The sequence below is a fragment of the Schistocerca cancellata genome, chromosome 10 (genome assembly GCF_023864275.1).
Source record: "Schistocerca cancellata isolate TAMUIC-IGC-003103 chromosome 10, iqSchCanc2.1, whole genome shotgun sequence".
NCBI lineage: Eukaryota > Metazoa > Arthropoda > Insecta > Orthoptera > Acrididae > Schistocerca > Schistocerca cancellata.
Window position 1 is genome coordinate 198,076,741 of NC_064635.1, and position 19,158 is coordinate 198,095,898.

General features: G+C 41.1%; 1 protein-coding gene across 1 annotated transcript in view; it reads left to right on the forward strand.

The window, feature by feature from the left end:
• The window catches only part of LOC126106257 (endothelin-converting enzyme homolog), a 593,945-nt gene that overhangs the window by 302,995 nt on the left and 271,792 nt on the right, over positions 1–19,158 (forward strand). The window contains exon 7 of the mRNA XM_049912482.1: positions 16,896–17,148. Within this exon, the coding sequence (XP_049768439.1) occupies positions 16,896–17,148 (253 nt within the window). The remainder of the gene's footprint in view (positions 1–16,895; positions 17,149–19,158) is intronic.

Here is a 19,158-nt window from a genome sequence, read left to right on the forward strand (position 1 = left end):
GATCTCCTACACTGGCCGTACACCACTGGTGATCGTCGAGGGGACACTGAATAGTGCACGGTACATCCAAACCGTCATCGAACCCATCGTTCAACCATTCCTAGACCAGCAAGGGAACTTGCTGTTCCAACAGGACAATGCACGTCCGCATGTATCCCGTGCCACCCAACGTGCTCTAGAAGGTGTAAGTCAACTACCCTGGCCAGCAAGATCTCCGGATCTGTCCCCCATTGAACATGTTTGGGACTGGATGAAGCGTCGTCTCACGCGGTCTGCACGTCCAGCACGAACGCTGGTCCAACTGAGGCGCCAGGTGGAAATGGCATGGCAAGCCGTTCCACATGACTACATCCAGCACCTCTACGATCGTCTCCATGGGAGAATAGCAGCCTGCATTGCTGCGAAAGGTGGATATACACTGTACTAGTGCCGAAATTGTGCATGCTCTGTTGCCTGTGTCTATGTGCCTGTGGTTCTGTCAGTGTGATCATGTGATGTATCTGACCCCAGGAATGCGTCAATAAAGTGTCCCCTTCCTGGGACAATGAATTCACGGTGTTCTTATTTCAATTTCCAGGAGTGTATATCAAGAACTGTGAAAAAATTTATATTTATCGTAAAAGGGGTTCAAACTGCACGGGAAATGCTCATAAGCATTCCTTAATAAAGGCAGTTACTACGTAAACAATTACCTGCACAGAATATGTTACTAGTATTTTCGATAGAACTCTTACAATGCTATCCAGAGCTGGCATCAGAGCACACAAACAGACATAATTTTTTTTTTGAGTAAGTGTGCCCCACAATTAATCAATTACCATACAAACTATTATAACCACAAAAAATGTTATTATGATTATCGATAGAAGTCTTGAAGTGTTAACCGGAACTGTTCATCAAAACTGTTGAACGAATTTACTTTTTCTGTGGAGAAAGTGGGTCTAACATCAAAGCAGTTATCGTATAAACTATCATCGCCACAAAAAGATATTATTAGGATTTTCGATAGAGCTCTTGGTGTTCTGTTCAGAACTGTTGTACGAATTTACTTTTTGCGAAAATTGACAAAGAATGTATTCGATACGAAAAATTTTTCGAGTATAGTTGCTTTTTTCGCTAAATTCTGCAGGACTATTCAAATTTTGTACAAATAACTCTAGAACTATGACATTCCTATCAAGAACTCTGAAAAAATATATATTTCTGAAGAAAAGGATTCCAACTTCACAGTAAGTGAAGAGGTTCCCTCCTTAAATTGCAATTATCTCGTAACGTGTTAGCTGCACAAAAAATTGTAATTGGGATATTCGATAGATCTATTGGGGTTCTGTTCAGAACTGCCCTCAGAACTGTTGTGTGAATTTACTTTTTGCGAAAATTAATAACGAATGTTTGCTATACGAAATTTTTTTCGAGTATTGTTGTTTTCTTCGTTAAATTCTGCAGAACTATTCAAATTTTGTACAAAGAACTCTAGAACTATGCCATATCTATCAAGAACTCTGAAAAAAATGTATATTTCTCGAAAAAGGGGTGCTAACTTCACACGACTACACTAAACCTCTGATCTCCCACTCAACCCCTTTTACCTCATCCTTCACTTGACTTCAAAAATGGTTCAAATGGCTCTGAGCACTATGGGACTGCTGAGGTGATCAGTCCCCTAAAACTTTGAACTACTTAAACCTGACTAACCTAAGGACAACACACACATCCATGCCAGAGGCAGGAATTGAAACTACGACCGTAGCGGTAACGCGGTTCCAGACTGTAGCGCGTAGAACCGCTCGGCCACTACGGCCGGCGCACTTGACTTCGTTGACAACATTGCGAAGACGGGGAGGAGCCCAGACTACCATTGTCCAGTGGCCAGACGGAAGCTTCTATGCAGAGTGGGAGAGAAGCTAGTATAACACAACAAAATGTGCTTGTGCGTGAACGGCGATTAGGTGTAAAAGTGAAAGATATGCGTCAGAAGATAAAATGAATGACTAATAGTCGCGAAACCTGTTGTCTCACTTGAAGATATTCCGTAAACGACACCGCGCGGAGTGGCCGCGCTGTTTAAGGCACCTTGTCACGGTTCGCAGCTCCCCCCCCCCCCCACCCCTCCCCTCCCCCACCCGTAGGAGGTTCGAGGCCTCCCTCGGGCATGGGTGTGTGTGTTATCCTTAGCGTAATATAGAATTTAGCTTAAGTTAGATTAAGTAGTGTATAACCCTAGGGCCCGATGACCTCTGTTGTTTGGTCCCATAGCAACTTAACCTTCCAAGCTATTGCTACGGTCACAGGTGCGAATCTTGCCGCGGGCATGGATGTATGTGATGTCCTTAGGTTAGTTAGGTTTACGTAGTTCTAAATCTAGGGGACTGATGACCTCAGATGTTAAGTCTCATAGTGCTCAGAGCCATTTGAGCCAAGCAACTTACCACAAATTTTCAATTTCCGTAAACGACGTTCGAATATTGCTGCAGTTACAGTCACGAAACACATTTGTCTAAAAAGCAAGTAGGTGGCGGGAAGAGAACTGTTTATCACCGAAAGTAGTTTCTGTTAAGTGGTAGCTTACTTTCACATACCAACTGACTCGTTTTACGATAATATGGGGATATGCAAACCATGGGCAAAACTTAAGACATATCCACACATTATCCGATGGTTCCCCACGACTTTTGGCCACCTTGTGTTAGACCAACTACATCTCTTTCCATCCTGAACATTCTTGTTTAAAGAAACTTATAAAGTGTCTAATTAAATGGACTGCTGCTACAGTAGTTTAGTGTTTTCACTGCGATGGATCCATTTCGGCTAGAAAGCCACATTCAGGCCATCTGCGAAAGTTACATACAATTTTTTATTTTGTTATAATGTTGATTGATCGTATTTTCAGATACATACATTTGGTGTTTTATCCACCTCAGCAACTGTTGTTGTACATAGCCAAATAACCAGCAACCAGCTGAGAAAATTAATCTTCATCGGTTTCGCGCATTTATTGTAGTAATGGATTCATTATTCCATTACTCATTGCTCTTGTATTTTTCAGTACCACGGCATTTTGCTGTATGAATCAAATTGCTGAACAATCGCAAATAATGCGATACGTATAACCTTCTGAAAATGGCACTAAGTCTCTGATAGTGGTTAAGAAATTAAATTTATTTTGTGCAACTACTTACTGATTATTTCGATGTATATGAATTTTGCGTTTACATTCCTATATCATCAGTGGTATCTGTCATTCTCTATTGTATTACAACGTGGTGTCGATGTAGGACTCTTATGCTGCAAGCTGTTTGAGGTTTTTTGCTGTTGTTCATCGACCTTTCCCATAATTTTTATTATTTGACGTTTTATTGTCAGAGTCAACGGACTGACGGATGTGACAGTTGGCCAAAGACGCTCGATCCTTACATTTGCCATGGTTTTGACGTTATCATTTTTAGCTGTATGTATGATCTTTGGTCAAGTGCCACAACTGTCAATCTGTCAATCTTCTCATGGCGTGACAACGATGCGTGGGTTTCAGTCTCTTCAACAGGTTTCAGCTGTTCTGACTCCCCAGAGTGGTTATCCGCCATCCTCCGACTCTAAAGACACTTCAAACCTTTTTTCACGTGATGTAGCCAAGGGTTTCGTGGCCTTCCTTCATTCAAAAACCTCTTTTTCTTCCAGAATTCGTCCTAACGACATGTCCAAGCAAGGCTACTCTCCTCCACTTTGTTATTTTTACTATGTCAGCTCCTTGTACGCAGCGATCCAGCTCATTGTTCGTTCTGCATCATTGTTATCCTGAACTGCCCAGTAGATCTTGCTGCAGAACCCCAAGTTCAAATGTCTTGAGCTGCTGCTCATCAGTACTTGTTAGCGCCCATGTTCCTCATCCGTAGGTTAGAACTGGTCTGATCATGAGCTTACATAACACAGAATGTGCATAATTGGTGCAGATCTGTTGGAAACAAGGCAACAGATGCAGTCCGGCAGAAAAAAAATTATCAACCAAATGGTGTGGGTTATGCTGAAGTCATATTAACTTTCTGTAGCACGCATATATGAGGGATGTTCTAAAGAAAAGGTACAAACCAACACTGTTCCTATAACTCAACCTTTACGAAAAGCAATCACCAGAGACCTGATTGCAACTATATCACTGTTTCACGAGCCTAAGGATTCCCTATTCCCAGAATTCCTGTGCCTGTGACAGGGGGCATTCCTCCACTGTGTCATTCAGTTGGCCGTCCGAGTTGAAGCCCTTCCTCTGAGTTACTTTTGAAGCGCAAGAAACAGATGAATGTCGCATGGTGACGTGTCTGGGCTTTAGGGCGGATGCTCAAACTGTTCCACTTGACCTTGGCCATCACAGTTTGTGTGACGTTGGGGAGACGTGTGAATGCACATTCTCTCTCTCTCTCTATTCGTTTAGTCGGTTCCGACTCTTCGTGACCCCATGAACCAAATAACGCCACTTTTTCCTGTCTTGCACTTTCTCCCGTAGACCTTCCAGGTTGGAACACATTGCTTCTGTGATGCCATCGATCCATCTCATCCTCTGACGTCCTCTTCTTCTAGTTCCTTCAATTTTCCCCAGCATTAATGTTTTTTCCAGCGAGGCATGCCTTCGCATTGTGTGTCCAAAGTAGGTCAGCTTTTGTTTTAACATTAGACCTTCCAGGGAGAAATCTGGTTTTATTTGCTCCTATATTGATCTGTTGGTTCTCTTTGCAGTCCATGGAACTCTAAGAAGTTTCCTCCAACACCACAATTCGAAGGAGTCAATTCTTCGGCGTTCAGCCTTTCTAATGGTCCAGGTCTCACATCCATACATCACAACTGGAAAGACCATAGCCCTCACAGTACGGATCTTTGTTGCTAGTGTTATATTGCATGCACATTATCGTGGAGCAGAACCATTCCCTCTGTGAGCAGCCCAGGCCTTTTGCTGTTGATAGACGTATGTAGGCTACAGAGTGTCTCGCAGTAGACGTCGCTATTAAAGGTTTCACCGTACTCGAGGAATTCGATTGGCATCGGACCTTGGGCGTAGATAAAGATGGTGGGCGTCACCCAGCCTCTCTACGTTATCCCACACCAGCATATAAAAATTCCAACCAGTTCGGTTGTTAAGACGTTTCGTACCTCTTCAGTTCAATACTATGTGATTAAAAGTATTCAGACACCTGGCTGAAAATGACTTACAAGTTCGTGGCAACCTCCATCGGTAATGCTAGAATATGGTGTTGCCCCACCCATAGCCTTGACGACAGCTTTAACTCTCGCAGCCATACGTTCAATGAGGTGCTCGAAGGATTTTTGGGGAATGGCGGCCCATCCTTCACGGAGTGCTGCACTCAGAAGTATCGATGTCTATCGGTGAGGCCTGCCATGAAGTCGGCTTCCAAAACATCTCAAAGGTGTTCTACGAGGTGCATTCAAGTTCTAAGGCCTCCGATTTTTTTTCTAATTAACTACTCACCCGAAATCGATGGCGTTAATTATCGACGTAATCGCCCTGCAGACGTACACATTTTTCACAACGCTGACGCCATGATTCCATGGCAGCGGCGAAAGCTTCTTTAGGAGTCTGTTTTGACCACTGGAAAATCGCTGAGGCAATAGCAGCACGGCTGGTGAATGTGCGGCCACGGAGAGTGTCTTTCATTGTTGGAAAAGGCCAAAAGTCACTAGGAACCAGGTCAGGTGAGTAGGGAGCATGAGGAATCACTTCAAAGTTGTTATCACAAAGAAACTGTTGCGTAACGTTAGCTCGATGTTCCGGTGCGTTGTCTTGGTGAAGCAGCACATGCGCAGCCCTTCCTGGACGTTTTTGTTGCAGTGCAGGAAGGAATTTGTTCTTCAAAATATTTTCGTAGGATGCACCTGTTACCGTAGTGCCCTTTGGAACGCAGTGGGTAAGGATTACGCCCTCGCTGTCCCAGAACATGGACACCATCATTTTTTCAGCACTGGCGGTTACCCGAAATTTTTTTGGTGGCGGTGAATCTGTGTGCTTCCATTGAGCTGACTGGCGCTTTGTTTCTGGATTGAAAAATGGCATCCACGTCTCATCCATTGTCACAACCGACGAAAAGAAAGTCCCATTCATGCTGTCGTTGCGCGTCAACATCGCTTGGCAAGATGCCACACGGGCAGCCGTGTGGTCCTCCGTCAGCATTCGTGGCACCCACCTGGATGACACTTTTCGCATTTTCAGGTCGTCATGCAGGACTGTGTGCACAGAACCCACAGAAATGCCAACTCTGGAGGCGATCTGTTCAACAGTCATTCGGCGATCCCCCAAAACAATTCTCTCCACTTTCTCGATCATGTCGTCAGACCAGCTTGTGTGAGCCCGTGGTTGTTTCGGTTTGTTGTCACACGATGTTCTGCCTTCATTAAACTGTCGCACCCACGAACGCACTTTCGACACATCCATAACTCCATCAGCACATGTCTCCTTCAACTGTCGATGAATTTCAATTGGTTTCACACCACGCAAATTCAGAAAACGAATGATTGCACGCTGTTCAAGTAAGGAAAACGTCGCCATTTTAAGTACTTAAAACAGTTCTCATTCTCGCCGCTGGCGCTAAATTTCCATCTGCCGTACGGTGGTGCCATCTCTGGGACGTATTGACAATGAACGCGGCCTCATTTTAAAACAATGCGCATGTTTCTATCTCTTTCCAGTCCGGAGAAAAAAAATCGGAGGCCTTAGAACTTGAATGCACCTCGTATTGGATTCCGGATAGGGCTCTACGCAGGCCAGTTCATTACAAGGATGTTATTGTCGTGTAACCACTCCGCCACAAGCCGTGCATTATGAACAGATGCTCGATCGCAGTCGTGTGAAGTTAGCACCCTTTTTTTCAGAAATGTATATTTTTTTCAGAGTTCTTGATAGATATGAAATAGTTCTAGAGTTCTTTGTACAAAATTTCAATAGTTCTGCAGAATTTAGCGAAGAAAACAACAATACTCGAAAAAATTTTCGTATCGAAAACATTCTTTGTCAATTTCCGCAAAATGTAAATAAGTACGACAGTTCTGAGCACAGTTCTGAATAAAGCTCCAAGAGTTCTATCGAAAATCCCAGTAACATTTTTTTGTGCAGCTAATAGTTTACGAGATAATTGCAATTTAAGGAGAAAATCTTTTCACTTACTGTGAAGTTGGCACCCTTTTTTTCAGAAATGTATATTTTTTTCAGAGTTCTTGATAGATATGAAATAGTTCTAGAGTTCTTTGTACAAAATTTCAATAGTTCTGCAGAATTTAGCGAAGAAAACAACAATACTCGAAAAAATTTTCGCTTCGAAATCATTTTTTGTCAATTTCCGCAAAATGTAAATAAGTACGACAGTTCTGAGCACAGTTCTGAATAGAGCTCCAAGAGTTCTATCGAAAATCCCAGTAACATTTTTTTGTGCAGCTAATAGTTTACGAGATAATTGCAATTTAAGGAGAAAATCTTTTCACTTACTGTGAAGTTGGCACCCTTTTTTTCAGAAATTTGTATTTTTTTCAGAGTTCTTGACAGATATGCCATAGTTCTAGAGTTCTTTGTACAAAATTTCAATAGTTCTGTAGAATTTAGCGAAGAAAACAACAATATTCGAAAACATTTTCGTATCGAAAACATTCATTGTCAATTTTCGCAAAAATTAAACTCGTACAACAGTTCTGAGGACGGTTCTGAACAGAACCCCAAGAGCTCTATCGAAAATGCCAATAACATTTTTCTATGGCTATAACAGTTTATGAGATAAATTGATTTAATGTGGGACACACTTTCTCTACGGAAAATATAAATATATTCGTACAACAGTTCTGATGACAGTTCTGGACACCACGTGAAGAGTTCTATCGAAAATCCTGGTAGTATTTTTTTGTGCAGGTAATAGTTTAAGAGGAAATTGCAACATAATTAAGAACTCTATAAGAGCTCCCACTGTGAAGCTGGCACCCTTTTTTACAGAAATATATATTTTTTTCAGAGTTCTTGATAGATAATCCATAGTTCTAGAGTTCTTTGTACAAAATTTCAATAGTTCTGCAGAATTTAGCGAAGAAAACAACAGTACTCCTAAAAATTGTGGTATCGAAACGATTTTTGGTCGATTTTTGGGAGGAAACCTCTTCACTTACTGTGAATTTGGCACCCTTTTTTTCAGAAATGTACATTTTTTTCAGAGTTCTTGATAGAAATGCCATAGTTCTAGAGTTCTTTGTACAAAATTTGAATAGTCCTGCAGAATTTTGCGAAGAAAACAACAAAATTCGAATAAATTTTCGTATCGAAAACATTCTTTGTCAATTTTCGAAAAAAATAAATTCGTACAACAGTTCTGAACAGAACACCAAGAGCTCTATCGAAAATCCTAATAACATCTCTTTGTGGCGGTGATAGTTTATACGGTAACTGTTTTGATGGAAGACCTACTGTATCCACAGAAAAAAATTAAATCTTGCAACAGTTTTGATGAACAGTTCTGGATAACACCCCAAGACATCTATCGATAATCATAACAACATTTTTTGTGGTTATAATAGTTTGTAAGATAATTGATTAATTGTGGGGCTCACTTACTCTAAAAAAAATTATGTCTATTCGTATGCTCTGATGACAGCTCTGGATAGCAATGTAAGAGTTCTATCGAAAATACTGGTAACATATTCTGTGCAAGTGTATTGATTACATAGTGTATTGTTTAGTGTATCCTGAAGAAGAGTTGTTGACGGACCTGTACATCACAGCCTGTAGTTTTTACTGGTACTTTGAAATTTAATAATGCAAGACTGTCAATAGATTCAGGAATGAAACTTTTATCAAAGAATTGGTATATTGTGAGCTCCAGGTGAAAAAAATTGTAAATCTCTGGAATACACTGTGCAGTGAATATTGATGTTTTCTTACATACTGAATTACACGTAAATGTTATTTTAGGTTCAATGTACTTAACGCTATTCCAAATAAAAGATAAAAAACAAATTTTATTCTTTGAATTATTACATTGTTGAAACAGCAAACCAGTAATATTTACGTTTCATGTTTTGATTATTTAAAAAAAAATGTATTTTAAGAGTAAATTTTTTCTCCTAATGATTTAAGAACATAATATGAGATACTGCAGCTTAAAATACTTAATCCATTGTTGAATAATGTGATTCAGTGTGTATGCAAGCACTATATTATTATTCATCCATAGCTTTGTTTATGTAGCTTTAATAGTGGATGAGATACCGGTAACAGTATCTCGGTATGCAAACACGTTGATTACAGAAAACTGAAACTAAAGATTTGTATCTTTTGTATCTTTGTATCTGCTTATCACTAGGCCGCTAATTTAGTCTAGTACTGAGTGATAAAGGAGCTCAGAGTGTTTGAATGACATTGTTTCTCAAGTATTGTACATTAATATAGCGGTGTATTGGTGTCCATCAAGTAAGTTGCATAGTAACCACGCCAACCGCACTCCACCAGAGCTCATTGTACCTCTGGTGCGCTTCTCGACAGGTGTGACACCACCTGGTTAGTGGCGTGTGTGAATGTATCTGCCCTCTCAGCCATCTGATTTGCACTGACGAGCCTTCTCTCTTTGAATCATCTAAGCGTGCACATCCCACGCTTCCACCTACAGTTACTACAATCAGTCTTAAGAAGGTGTACCGGCATTTGTACAGTGCTGAACATTTAGACTTTTTGTATTTAGTAGAATATATATCCGGATTTTCGGTTATCCGGATTACTTCCGGTCCCACATAGTCCGGATAAAAGAGCTTCTTGTGTACCGCACTGCACAAAGTAACATTGTTTATGTCTCACATAATTCCAAAATAAAGGTGAGAATTTACGATCCGTCCTCATAGCTGTACTTCTAGCAGTACCTCATCTCCTGCTTTCCCAATTTTGCAGAAGCTGTCCTACGAAAATTGCAGAAGTAGCACTCCTGGTAGAAAGGATATTGTGACGATGTTCCTTCGTCACAGCCTGGGGTTAGAGACCCGGCCCAGTACACAGTTTTTATCTGCCAGTAAGTTTTACATTGGCGCACACCCACTGCAGAGTGAACACACAATCTATTTCATAATCTATTGGCACCATAAAAATGTTATTAGGATTTTTAAAAGAACTCTTTCGGTGCTATCCAGAAAGGGTTGTGCCAATTTATTATAATGTAGACCAAGTGGATCTCTCGTAAATGATATTATCTCATTAATTGTTATCCCCACAAAAAATGTTATTACAGTTTTCGGTAGAACTCTTAGGTTCCTATTAAGAAATGCCATCAGACCTTTTTTACGAATTTATTACTTTTACATGACAAAAGTGAGTCTCACATTAATTATCTCATATAATGTCATCGTCACGAAAAATGTTGTTATAGTTTTTGGTAGAACTCTGTAGGTGCTATTTAGAACTGTCATCAGAACTATTCTACGAATTTTGTTTTCATAGAGAAAGTATGAGATTAAAACAATTATCGTATAAACTATTATCGCCACAAAATTGTTTTTATCAGTTTCAATACAACTCTTCTGGTGCTATCGAGAAATGCCAATAGAACTGTTATACAAATTTATTTTTTCCAAACTGACAAATAATTTTTTACTATACCAAAATTTTGCCCAGTTATTGTTTTCTACCCGAAATTCTGCAGAACTTTTCGTGTTTTGAGCAGGGAAATCTAGAACTATTGCATACATATAAAGAACTATTAAAAAATGTATATTTCTCGTAAAAGGGGTGCCAACTTCACGGGAAATGCTCATAAGCATTCCTTATTAAATGCAGTTACTACGTAAACAATACACTTGCACAGAATATGTTACCAGTATTTTCGATAGAACTCTCACATTGCTATCCAGAGCTGTCATCAAAACATACGAATAGACATAATTTTTTTTAGAGTAAGTGAGCCCCACAATTAATCAATTATCTTACAAACTATTATAACCACAAAAAATGTTATTATGATTATCGATAGATGTCTTGGGGTGTTATCCAGAACTGTTCATCAAAACTGTTGCAAGATTTAATTTTTTTCTGTGGATACAGTAGGTCTTCCATCAAAACAGTTACCGTATAAACTATCACCGCCACAAAGAGATGTTATTAGGATTTTCGATAGAGCTCTTGGTGTTCTGTTCAGAACTGTTGTACGAATTTATTTTTTTCGAAAATTGACAAAGAATGTTTTCGATACGAAAATTTATTCGAATTTTGTTGTTTTCTTCGCAAAATTCTGCAGGACTATTCAAATTTTGTACAAAGAACTCTAGAACTATGGCATATCTATCAAGAAATCTGAAAAAAGTGTACATTTCTGAAAAAAAGGGTGCCAACTTCACAGTAAGTGAAAAGATTTTCTCCTTAAATTGCAATTATCTCGTAAGCTATTAGCTGCACAAAAAAATGTTACTTGGGTTTTCAATAGAACTCTTGGAGTTCTGTTCAGAACTGTACTCCGAACTGTTGTACTTATTTACAATTTGCGAAAATTGAGGAGGAATACTTTCGATACGAAAATATTTTCGAATATTGTTTTAGTCGCTAAATTCTGCAGAACTATTCAAACTTTGTACCAAGAACTCTAGAACTATGGCATACCTGTCAAGAATTGTGAAAGAAACATACATTTCTGAAAAAAAGGGTGCCAACTTCACAGTAAGTGAAAAGACTTTCTCCTTAAATTGCAATTATCTCGCAAACTATTAGCTGCACAAAAAAATGTTATTTGTATTTTCGATAGAACTATTGGGGCTCTGTTGAGAACTGTCCTCAGAACTGTTGTACGAATTTACTTTTTGCAAAAATCGACCAAAAATCGTTTCGATACCACAATTTTTAGGAGTACTGTTGTTTTCTTCGCTAAATTCTGCAGAACTATTGAAATTTTGTACAAAGAACTCTAGAACTATGGATTATCTATCAAGAACTCTGAAAAAAATATATATTTCTGTAAAAAAGGGTGCCAGCTTCACAGTGGGAGCTCTTATAGAGTTCTTAATTATGTTGCAATTTCCTCTTAAACTATTACCTGCACAAAAAAATACTACCAGGATTTTCGATAGAACTCTTCACGTGGTGTCCAGAACTGTCATCAGAACTGTTGTACGAATATATTTATATTTTCCGTAGAGAAAGTGTGTCCCACATTAAATCAATTTATCTCATAAACTGTTATAGCCATAGAAAAATGTTATTGGCATTTTCGATAGAGCTCTTGGGGTTCTGTTCAGAACCGTCCTCAGAACTGTTGTACGAGTTTAATTTTTGCGAAAATTGACAATGAATGTTTTCGATACGAAAATGTTTTCGAATATTGTTGTTTTCTTCGCTAAATTCTACAGAACTATTGAAATTTTGTACAAAGAACTCTAGAACTATGGCATATCTGTCAAGAACTCTGAAAAAAATATAAATTTCTGAAAAAAAGGGTGCCAACTTCACAGTAAGTGAAAGAATTTTCTCCTTAAATTGCAATTATCTCGTAAACTATTAGCTGCACAAAAAAATGTTACTGGGATTTTCGATAGAACTCTTGGAGCTCTATTCAGAACTGTGCTCAGTACTGTCATACTTATTTACATTTTGCGGAAATTGACAAAGAATGATTTGGGTACGAAAATTTTTTCGAGTATTGTTGTTTTCTTCGCTAAATTCTGCAGAACTATTGAAATTTTGTACAAAGAACTCTAGAACTATTTCATATCTATCAAGAACTCTGAAAAAAATATATATTTCTGAAAAAAAGGGTGCTAACTTCACACGACTCTCGATCGTGTTGGAAGATGCAGTCGCCATCCCCGAATTGCTTTTCAACAGTGGGAAGCAAGAAGGTGCTTAAAACATCAATGTAGGCCTGTACTGTGATAGTGCCACGCAAAGCAACAAGTGGTGCAAGCCCCTCTCCATGAAAAACACGACAACACCGTAACACCATCGCCTCCGAATTTTACTGTGGGCACTGTGCACGCTGGCAGATGACGTTCACCGGGCATTCGCTCTACCCTCACCCTGCCATCGGATCGCCACATTGTGTACCGTGATTCGTCACTCCACACAACGTTTTTCCACTGTTCAATCGTCCAATGTTATGCTCCTAACGGCAAGCGAAGTGTCGTTTGGCATTTATCGGTGTGATGTGTGGCTTATGAGCAGCCGCTCGACCATGAAATCCAAGTTTTCTCACCTCGCGCCTAACTGTCATAGTACTTCCGGTGGATCCTGATGCAGTTTGAAATTCCTGTGTGATATTCTGGATAGATGTCTGCCTGTTACATATTACGACCATCTTCAACTGTCGGCGGTCTCTGTCAGTCAACAATCACGGTCGTCCTGTACGCTTTTGTGCTGAACATGTCCCTTTACGTTTCCACTTCACTGCCACATCGGAAACTGTTGACCTAGGTATGTTTAGGAGTGTGGAAACCTCGCGTACAGACGTATGACACAAGTGACACCCAATCACCTGACCACGTTCGAAGTCGGCGAGTTCCTCGGAGCACCCCATTCTGCTTTCTTACCATGTCTAATGACAGCTAAGGTCACTGATGTGGAGAACCTGGCAGTAGGTGGCAGCACAATGCACCTAATATCAAAAACGTATGTTTTTGAGGGTGTCCAGATAATTTTGATCATATATGTATATATATATAGTTTTAAGAACGGTATTGTATCACAAATCAAATACCGTCAGCACTGGCGGAATGTTACGTGATACCACGTACTTATACGTTTGTGCCTATTAGAGCGCCATCGATCACAAAGCGAAAAAAGTGGTCCAACTAAAACATTCATATTTCTTTACGTACTACACGAATATGTAATAAAACATGGGGATTCCTACTTTAAAAAACGCAGTTGATATCCGTTTGACCTATGGCAGTGCCATCTAGCGGACAAACCATAGCGCCATCTGGCTTTCCCCTTCAAGATAGACGAGTTTCGTTCTTTGTAGTTGTTTCGTTTGATGCTTATTTCGTAAGATATGTGGCACAGTCACTATCAATGGACCACTATGTATATATACATTACTAGCCATTAAATTGCTACACCAAGAAGAAATGTAGATGATAAAGGGGTATTCATTGGACAAATATATTATACTAGAACTGACATGTGATTCCATTTTCACGCGATTTGGGTGCATAGATACTGAGAAATCAGTACCCAGAACAGGCCGTAATAACGGCCTTGATACGCCTGGGCATTGAGTCAAACATAGTTTGGATGGCGTGTGCAGATACAGGTGCCCTTGCAGCTTCAACACAATACCACAGTTCATCAAGAGTAGTGACTGGCGTATTGTGACGAGCCCGTTGCTCGGCAACCATTGACCAGACATTTTCAATTGGTGACAGATCTGGAGAATGTGCTGCCCAGGGCAGCAGTCGAACATTTTCTGTATCAAGAAAGGCCCGTAGAGGAGCTGCAACATGCGGTCGTGCATTATCCTACTGAAATGTAGGGTTTCGCAGAGATCGAATGAAGGGTAGAGCCACGGGTCGTAATATATCTGAAATGTAACGTCCACAGTTCAAAGTGCTGTCAATGCGAACAAGAGGTGACCGAGACGTTTAACCAATGGCACCCCATACCAACACGCCGGGTGATACGCCAGTATGGCGATGTCGAATACACGCTTCCAATGTGCGTCCACAGCGATGTCGTCAAACATGGATGCGACCATCATAATGTTGTAAACAGAACCTGGATTAATCGGAAAAAATGACGTTTGGCCATTCACGCACCAAGGTTGATCATTGAGTACACCATCGCAGGCGCTCCTGTCTGTGATGCAGCGTCAAGGATAACCGCAGCCATGGTCTCCGAGCTGATCGTCCATACTGCTGCAAACGTCGTCAAACTGTTCGTGCAGATGGATTTTGTCTAGCAAACATCCCCATATGTTGACTCAGGGATCGAGACGTGGCTGCGCGATCCGTCACAGCCATGCGGATAAGATGCCTGTCATCTCGACTGCTAGTGATACGAGGCCGTTGGGATCCAGCACGGCGTTCCGTATTACCCTCCTGAACCCACCGATTCCATATTCTGCCAACAGTCATTGGGTCTCGACCAATGCGAGCAGCAATGTCGCGATACGATAAACCGCAATCGCGATAGGTTACAATCCGACCTTTATCAAAGTGGGAAACGTGATGGTACGCATTTCTCCTCCTTACACAAGGCTTCACATCAACGTTTCACCAGGCAACGCCGGTCAACTGCTGTTTGTGTATGAGAAATCGGTTGGAAACTTTCCTCATGTCAGCAGGTTGTAGGTGTCGCCACCGGTGCCAACCTTGTGTGAATGCTCTGAAAAGCTAATCATTTGCATATCACAGCATCTTCTTCCTGTCGGTTAAATTTCACGTGTGTAGCACGTCATCTTCGTGGTGTAGCAATTTTACTGGCCAGTAGTATATTATTATTATTATTATTATTATTATTATAACGATTGTTCCCCTTTAGCAGAGCGATTGAACTTGAATTCATAATTTCATCTTCGGATGTTCTTCTTCTTTGCTTCCCAAAACCTCCTCATCCTCTCAGAATGCTCCTTCTTCCGTTCCACTGTCCATTTTTTACCAGGCTGACGTGATGTTCTTTCCCCAAACTTCACACTTGTGATTTTATGCCGGTACTCGGTGCGATCTTCGAGATTTTTTATGTTGATCTGCTGTAGATCCCTCTGTACTTCTTTCAGCCATTCTGTGCCACATTTACTCCTTGTTGCCGGCCGCGGTGGTCTAGCGGTTCTAGGCGCTCAGTCCGGAACCGCGGGACTGCTACGGTCGCGGGTTCGAATCCTGCCTCGGGCATGGATGTGTGTGATGTCCTTAGGTTAGTTAGGTTTAATTAGTTCTAAGTTCTAGGCAACTGATGACCTCAGAAGTTAAGTCGCATAGTGCTCAGAGCCATTTGAACCATTTTTTTTTACTCCTTGTTATAATATTGAATAATTTCTTTGCTGTTCTGGAGTCTTCCATCCTGTAGATGTGTGTATAAAATTTGGCTCGGCGCTTTCTGATTTCATCTGTTACTATGTTGATCTTTCTATAGAGTTCGTTTTGTGGTCTCTTCATCCAAATGCCATTTTTGTTGATTGGACCGTAAATCTTTCTGAGAATTTTTCTTTCCTGCTTTTCTATTTCCTTAATTTTTGAATGACCATCAATAACCATTGTTTCAGCTGCATAGATTGCTTCTGGAAGAATCACTGTTGTATAGTGCCTTAATTTTGCTTCTGTCGAAATGCACTTCTTGTTGTAATACGTCCATGTTAGCTTGTAGGCCTTCTGGAGCTTGGTGATTCTTTGTTCATTGGCAATTTGGTTTAATCCTGAGGACTGTATAGTTTCACCGAGGTATTTAAAATGGCAGAATTGTGCATTTTTACCATAATTTGTTATTAAAGGAAATTTATTTTCTGGCTGCATTTCCATGTATTGGGTTTTTTCATAAGATATCTGTAGTCCGGCTTTTTGTGAAATTTCATGTAGTTTTTCCACTGCGTGAATCGCTTCTGTTCTGTTATTGGTGATAATTGCAATATCGTCAGCGAAAGCAAGGCACTTCACTTTAATTCGGTTCTCTTTCTTGATACCAATTTGGATACCCTTTACGTGAGGTTCCCATTCCCTGATTATCTTTTCTAGAACAATATTGAAATGGATTAGGGATAGTCCGTCCCCCTGTCGGAATCCAGATTTGATTTCGAAGGGTTCTGATACTTCGCCCATGAATTTCACTTTGGCCGTTGTTCCTGTAAGTGGCCAGTAGTATATAATCACCATATATTCATTATTTTTTAAATACTTCTCTTGTATCCTGGTGCCACGAATGCACAGTGTTGCACCAAAAAGTAAGGGGTCTGGCTGGATTGCAGAGACGCTGGAGAGCCGCGGCCTGAGCCCAGCCAAGCGCGCCATGGAGTCTGTCGGTCTGGAGCTGGAGGCTCCAGCACCACTGGGAGGGGGCGCGGTGCCCGCGCAGTCGTCGTGGTCGGCGGTGATGGGCCGCACGCGGCGCCTGCTCGCCTACGAGACGCTGTTCGGCGTCGGCGTCTACTGGGACCTCCACAACCGCTCCGTCAACACCATCATGCTAGGGCGGCCCGCCACCAAGTCGCCGCTGCCCTCGTGAGTCGCCAGCCTGCGCCCTTTGTCCTGTCCCTGACAGTGTGTCGCTTCATCTTCTGCTGGTGGGCTCGCTCATACACTGCGGAACACAGTTAAATGCTCGTCTTTTTTAAAAAAAAAAATTCCTGTCAGTTATCCCACTGTGACGCAGAAATTCTGAATTAGGCTCTAAGGGGCCTACAATCTTCCTATGCAACGGTCCAAAAGCGTGGCTCTAAGGTTCACGCGAGTAGAAAGGTCGGTTAGTGAAGTCACACTGGCACCAAATTTCATGTGGAAAAAAGGCGAATGCTCTGAGGTTCACACGAGTAGAAAGGTCGGTTACTGACGTCACACTGGCACCAAATTTCATGGGGAGATTAAGCTAGTGCTCTGAGATTCACACGAGTAGAAAAGTGGGTTAATGATGTCACACTGGCACCAAAAGCGTGGCTCTAAGGTTCACGCGAGTAGAAAGGTGGGTTACTGAAGTCACTCTGGCACCAAATTTCATGGGGAGATTAAGCTAGTGCTCTGGGATTCACACGAGTAGAAAAGTGGGTTAATGATGTCACACTGGTACCAAAAGCGTGGATCTAAGGTTCACGCGAGTAGAAAGGTGGGTTACTGAAGTCACTCTGGCACCAAATTTCATGGGGAGATTAAGCTAGTGCTCTGAGATTCACACGAGTAGAAAAGTGGGTTAATGATGTCACACTGGCACCAAAAGCGTGGATCTAAGGTTCACGCGAGTAGAACGGTGGGTTACTGAAGTCACTCTGGCACCAAATTTCATGGGGAGATTAAGCTAGTGCTCTGGGATTCACACGAGTAGAAAAGTGGGTTAATTTATTTATTTATTTATTTATTTATTTAACCTGGCAAGATTAGGGCCATCAGGCCCTCTCTTACATCTAACCAGGCATTCTACTTATTTTACATTCATACGTTTTAGTAGGCATGTTAAACTACATCTAGTACAAATAGTGAAATAAACAATTAGAAATACATACATATAGAGTTTATATTCGTAGATCATAAGTACTGTTATAATTAGACATTATTGAACAGACGAATTTTAGATAGGAGTGCTGGCAGCAGGGAGTATGAGGGAGACTCATGGTGAAGGGAGGAGAAGAATAGAGAGACATGATGAAACATAATTAAGGAAATATAAAGGAAAAGAAGATTGCGTGGCTAATAGAGATAGATGAAGAGGAAGGCATCTCAGGAGCGAGATAGGAGACGCTAGCTTTGCTATTTGACAGATCAGAGGATTGGCCTGGTACATTAATTATGTGGAGAACTTTATGAAGATGATAGTAGGAAATGCTTCAACTTCTTCTTAAAAGCAGCAGGAGATTGAATTTTGCGCAAGGTAAGGGGCAGTTTGTTCCAGAGGCGGACAGCGGCAACTGAGAAGGAGTTTGCAAAAGTTTTTGTTTTGTGAGTGGGCACAGTTAGGATACCAAATAAGAGTGACCTCGTGTTTCGATTATGATGGCATGACAGGTTTTTAATCTCTGAAGCAAGGTATTGGGGTGCTTGCGCGACGAGGAGTCTGTGAAGTAGACATAGAGTGTGGTAGTTACGCAATTTGTCCGGTCGCAGCCACCCTAGATCGGAGTATGAAGCACTAACATGATCATATCGGCGAATGTTGCAGGTGTAACGCACACAGGCATTCATGGTTAGCTCTAGCCGTCTTTTGTTTTCACTACTCGTGCCTTGCTGAATCACATCACAATAGTGGAGGTTCGGTAGAACGAGTGCTTGCACGAGCTGGCGTTTCAAGTCCTGTGGAAATATGTTCCGAAACTTTTTGAGAGCATAGAGACAAGCAGACGTCTTTCGGCAGACTGTGACTGTATTCTCCGCCCAGTTGAGATGCTCATCCAAAGTTACACCCAAGTTCTTCACTGTTTTCTGATATGGTATTGGAGTACCGTCGAGCAGAATAGGAGGTAGCCGTTCGCGGAAATCTGAACTTATTAGTTTCTGATGGGCTATTAAGATTACTTGCGTCTTCTT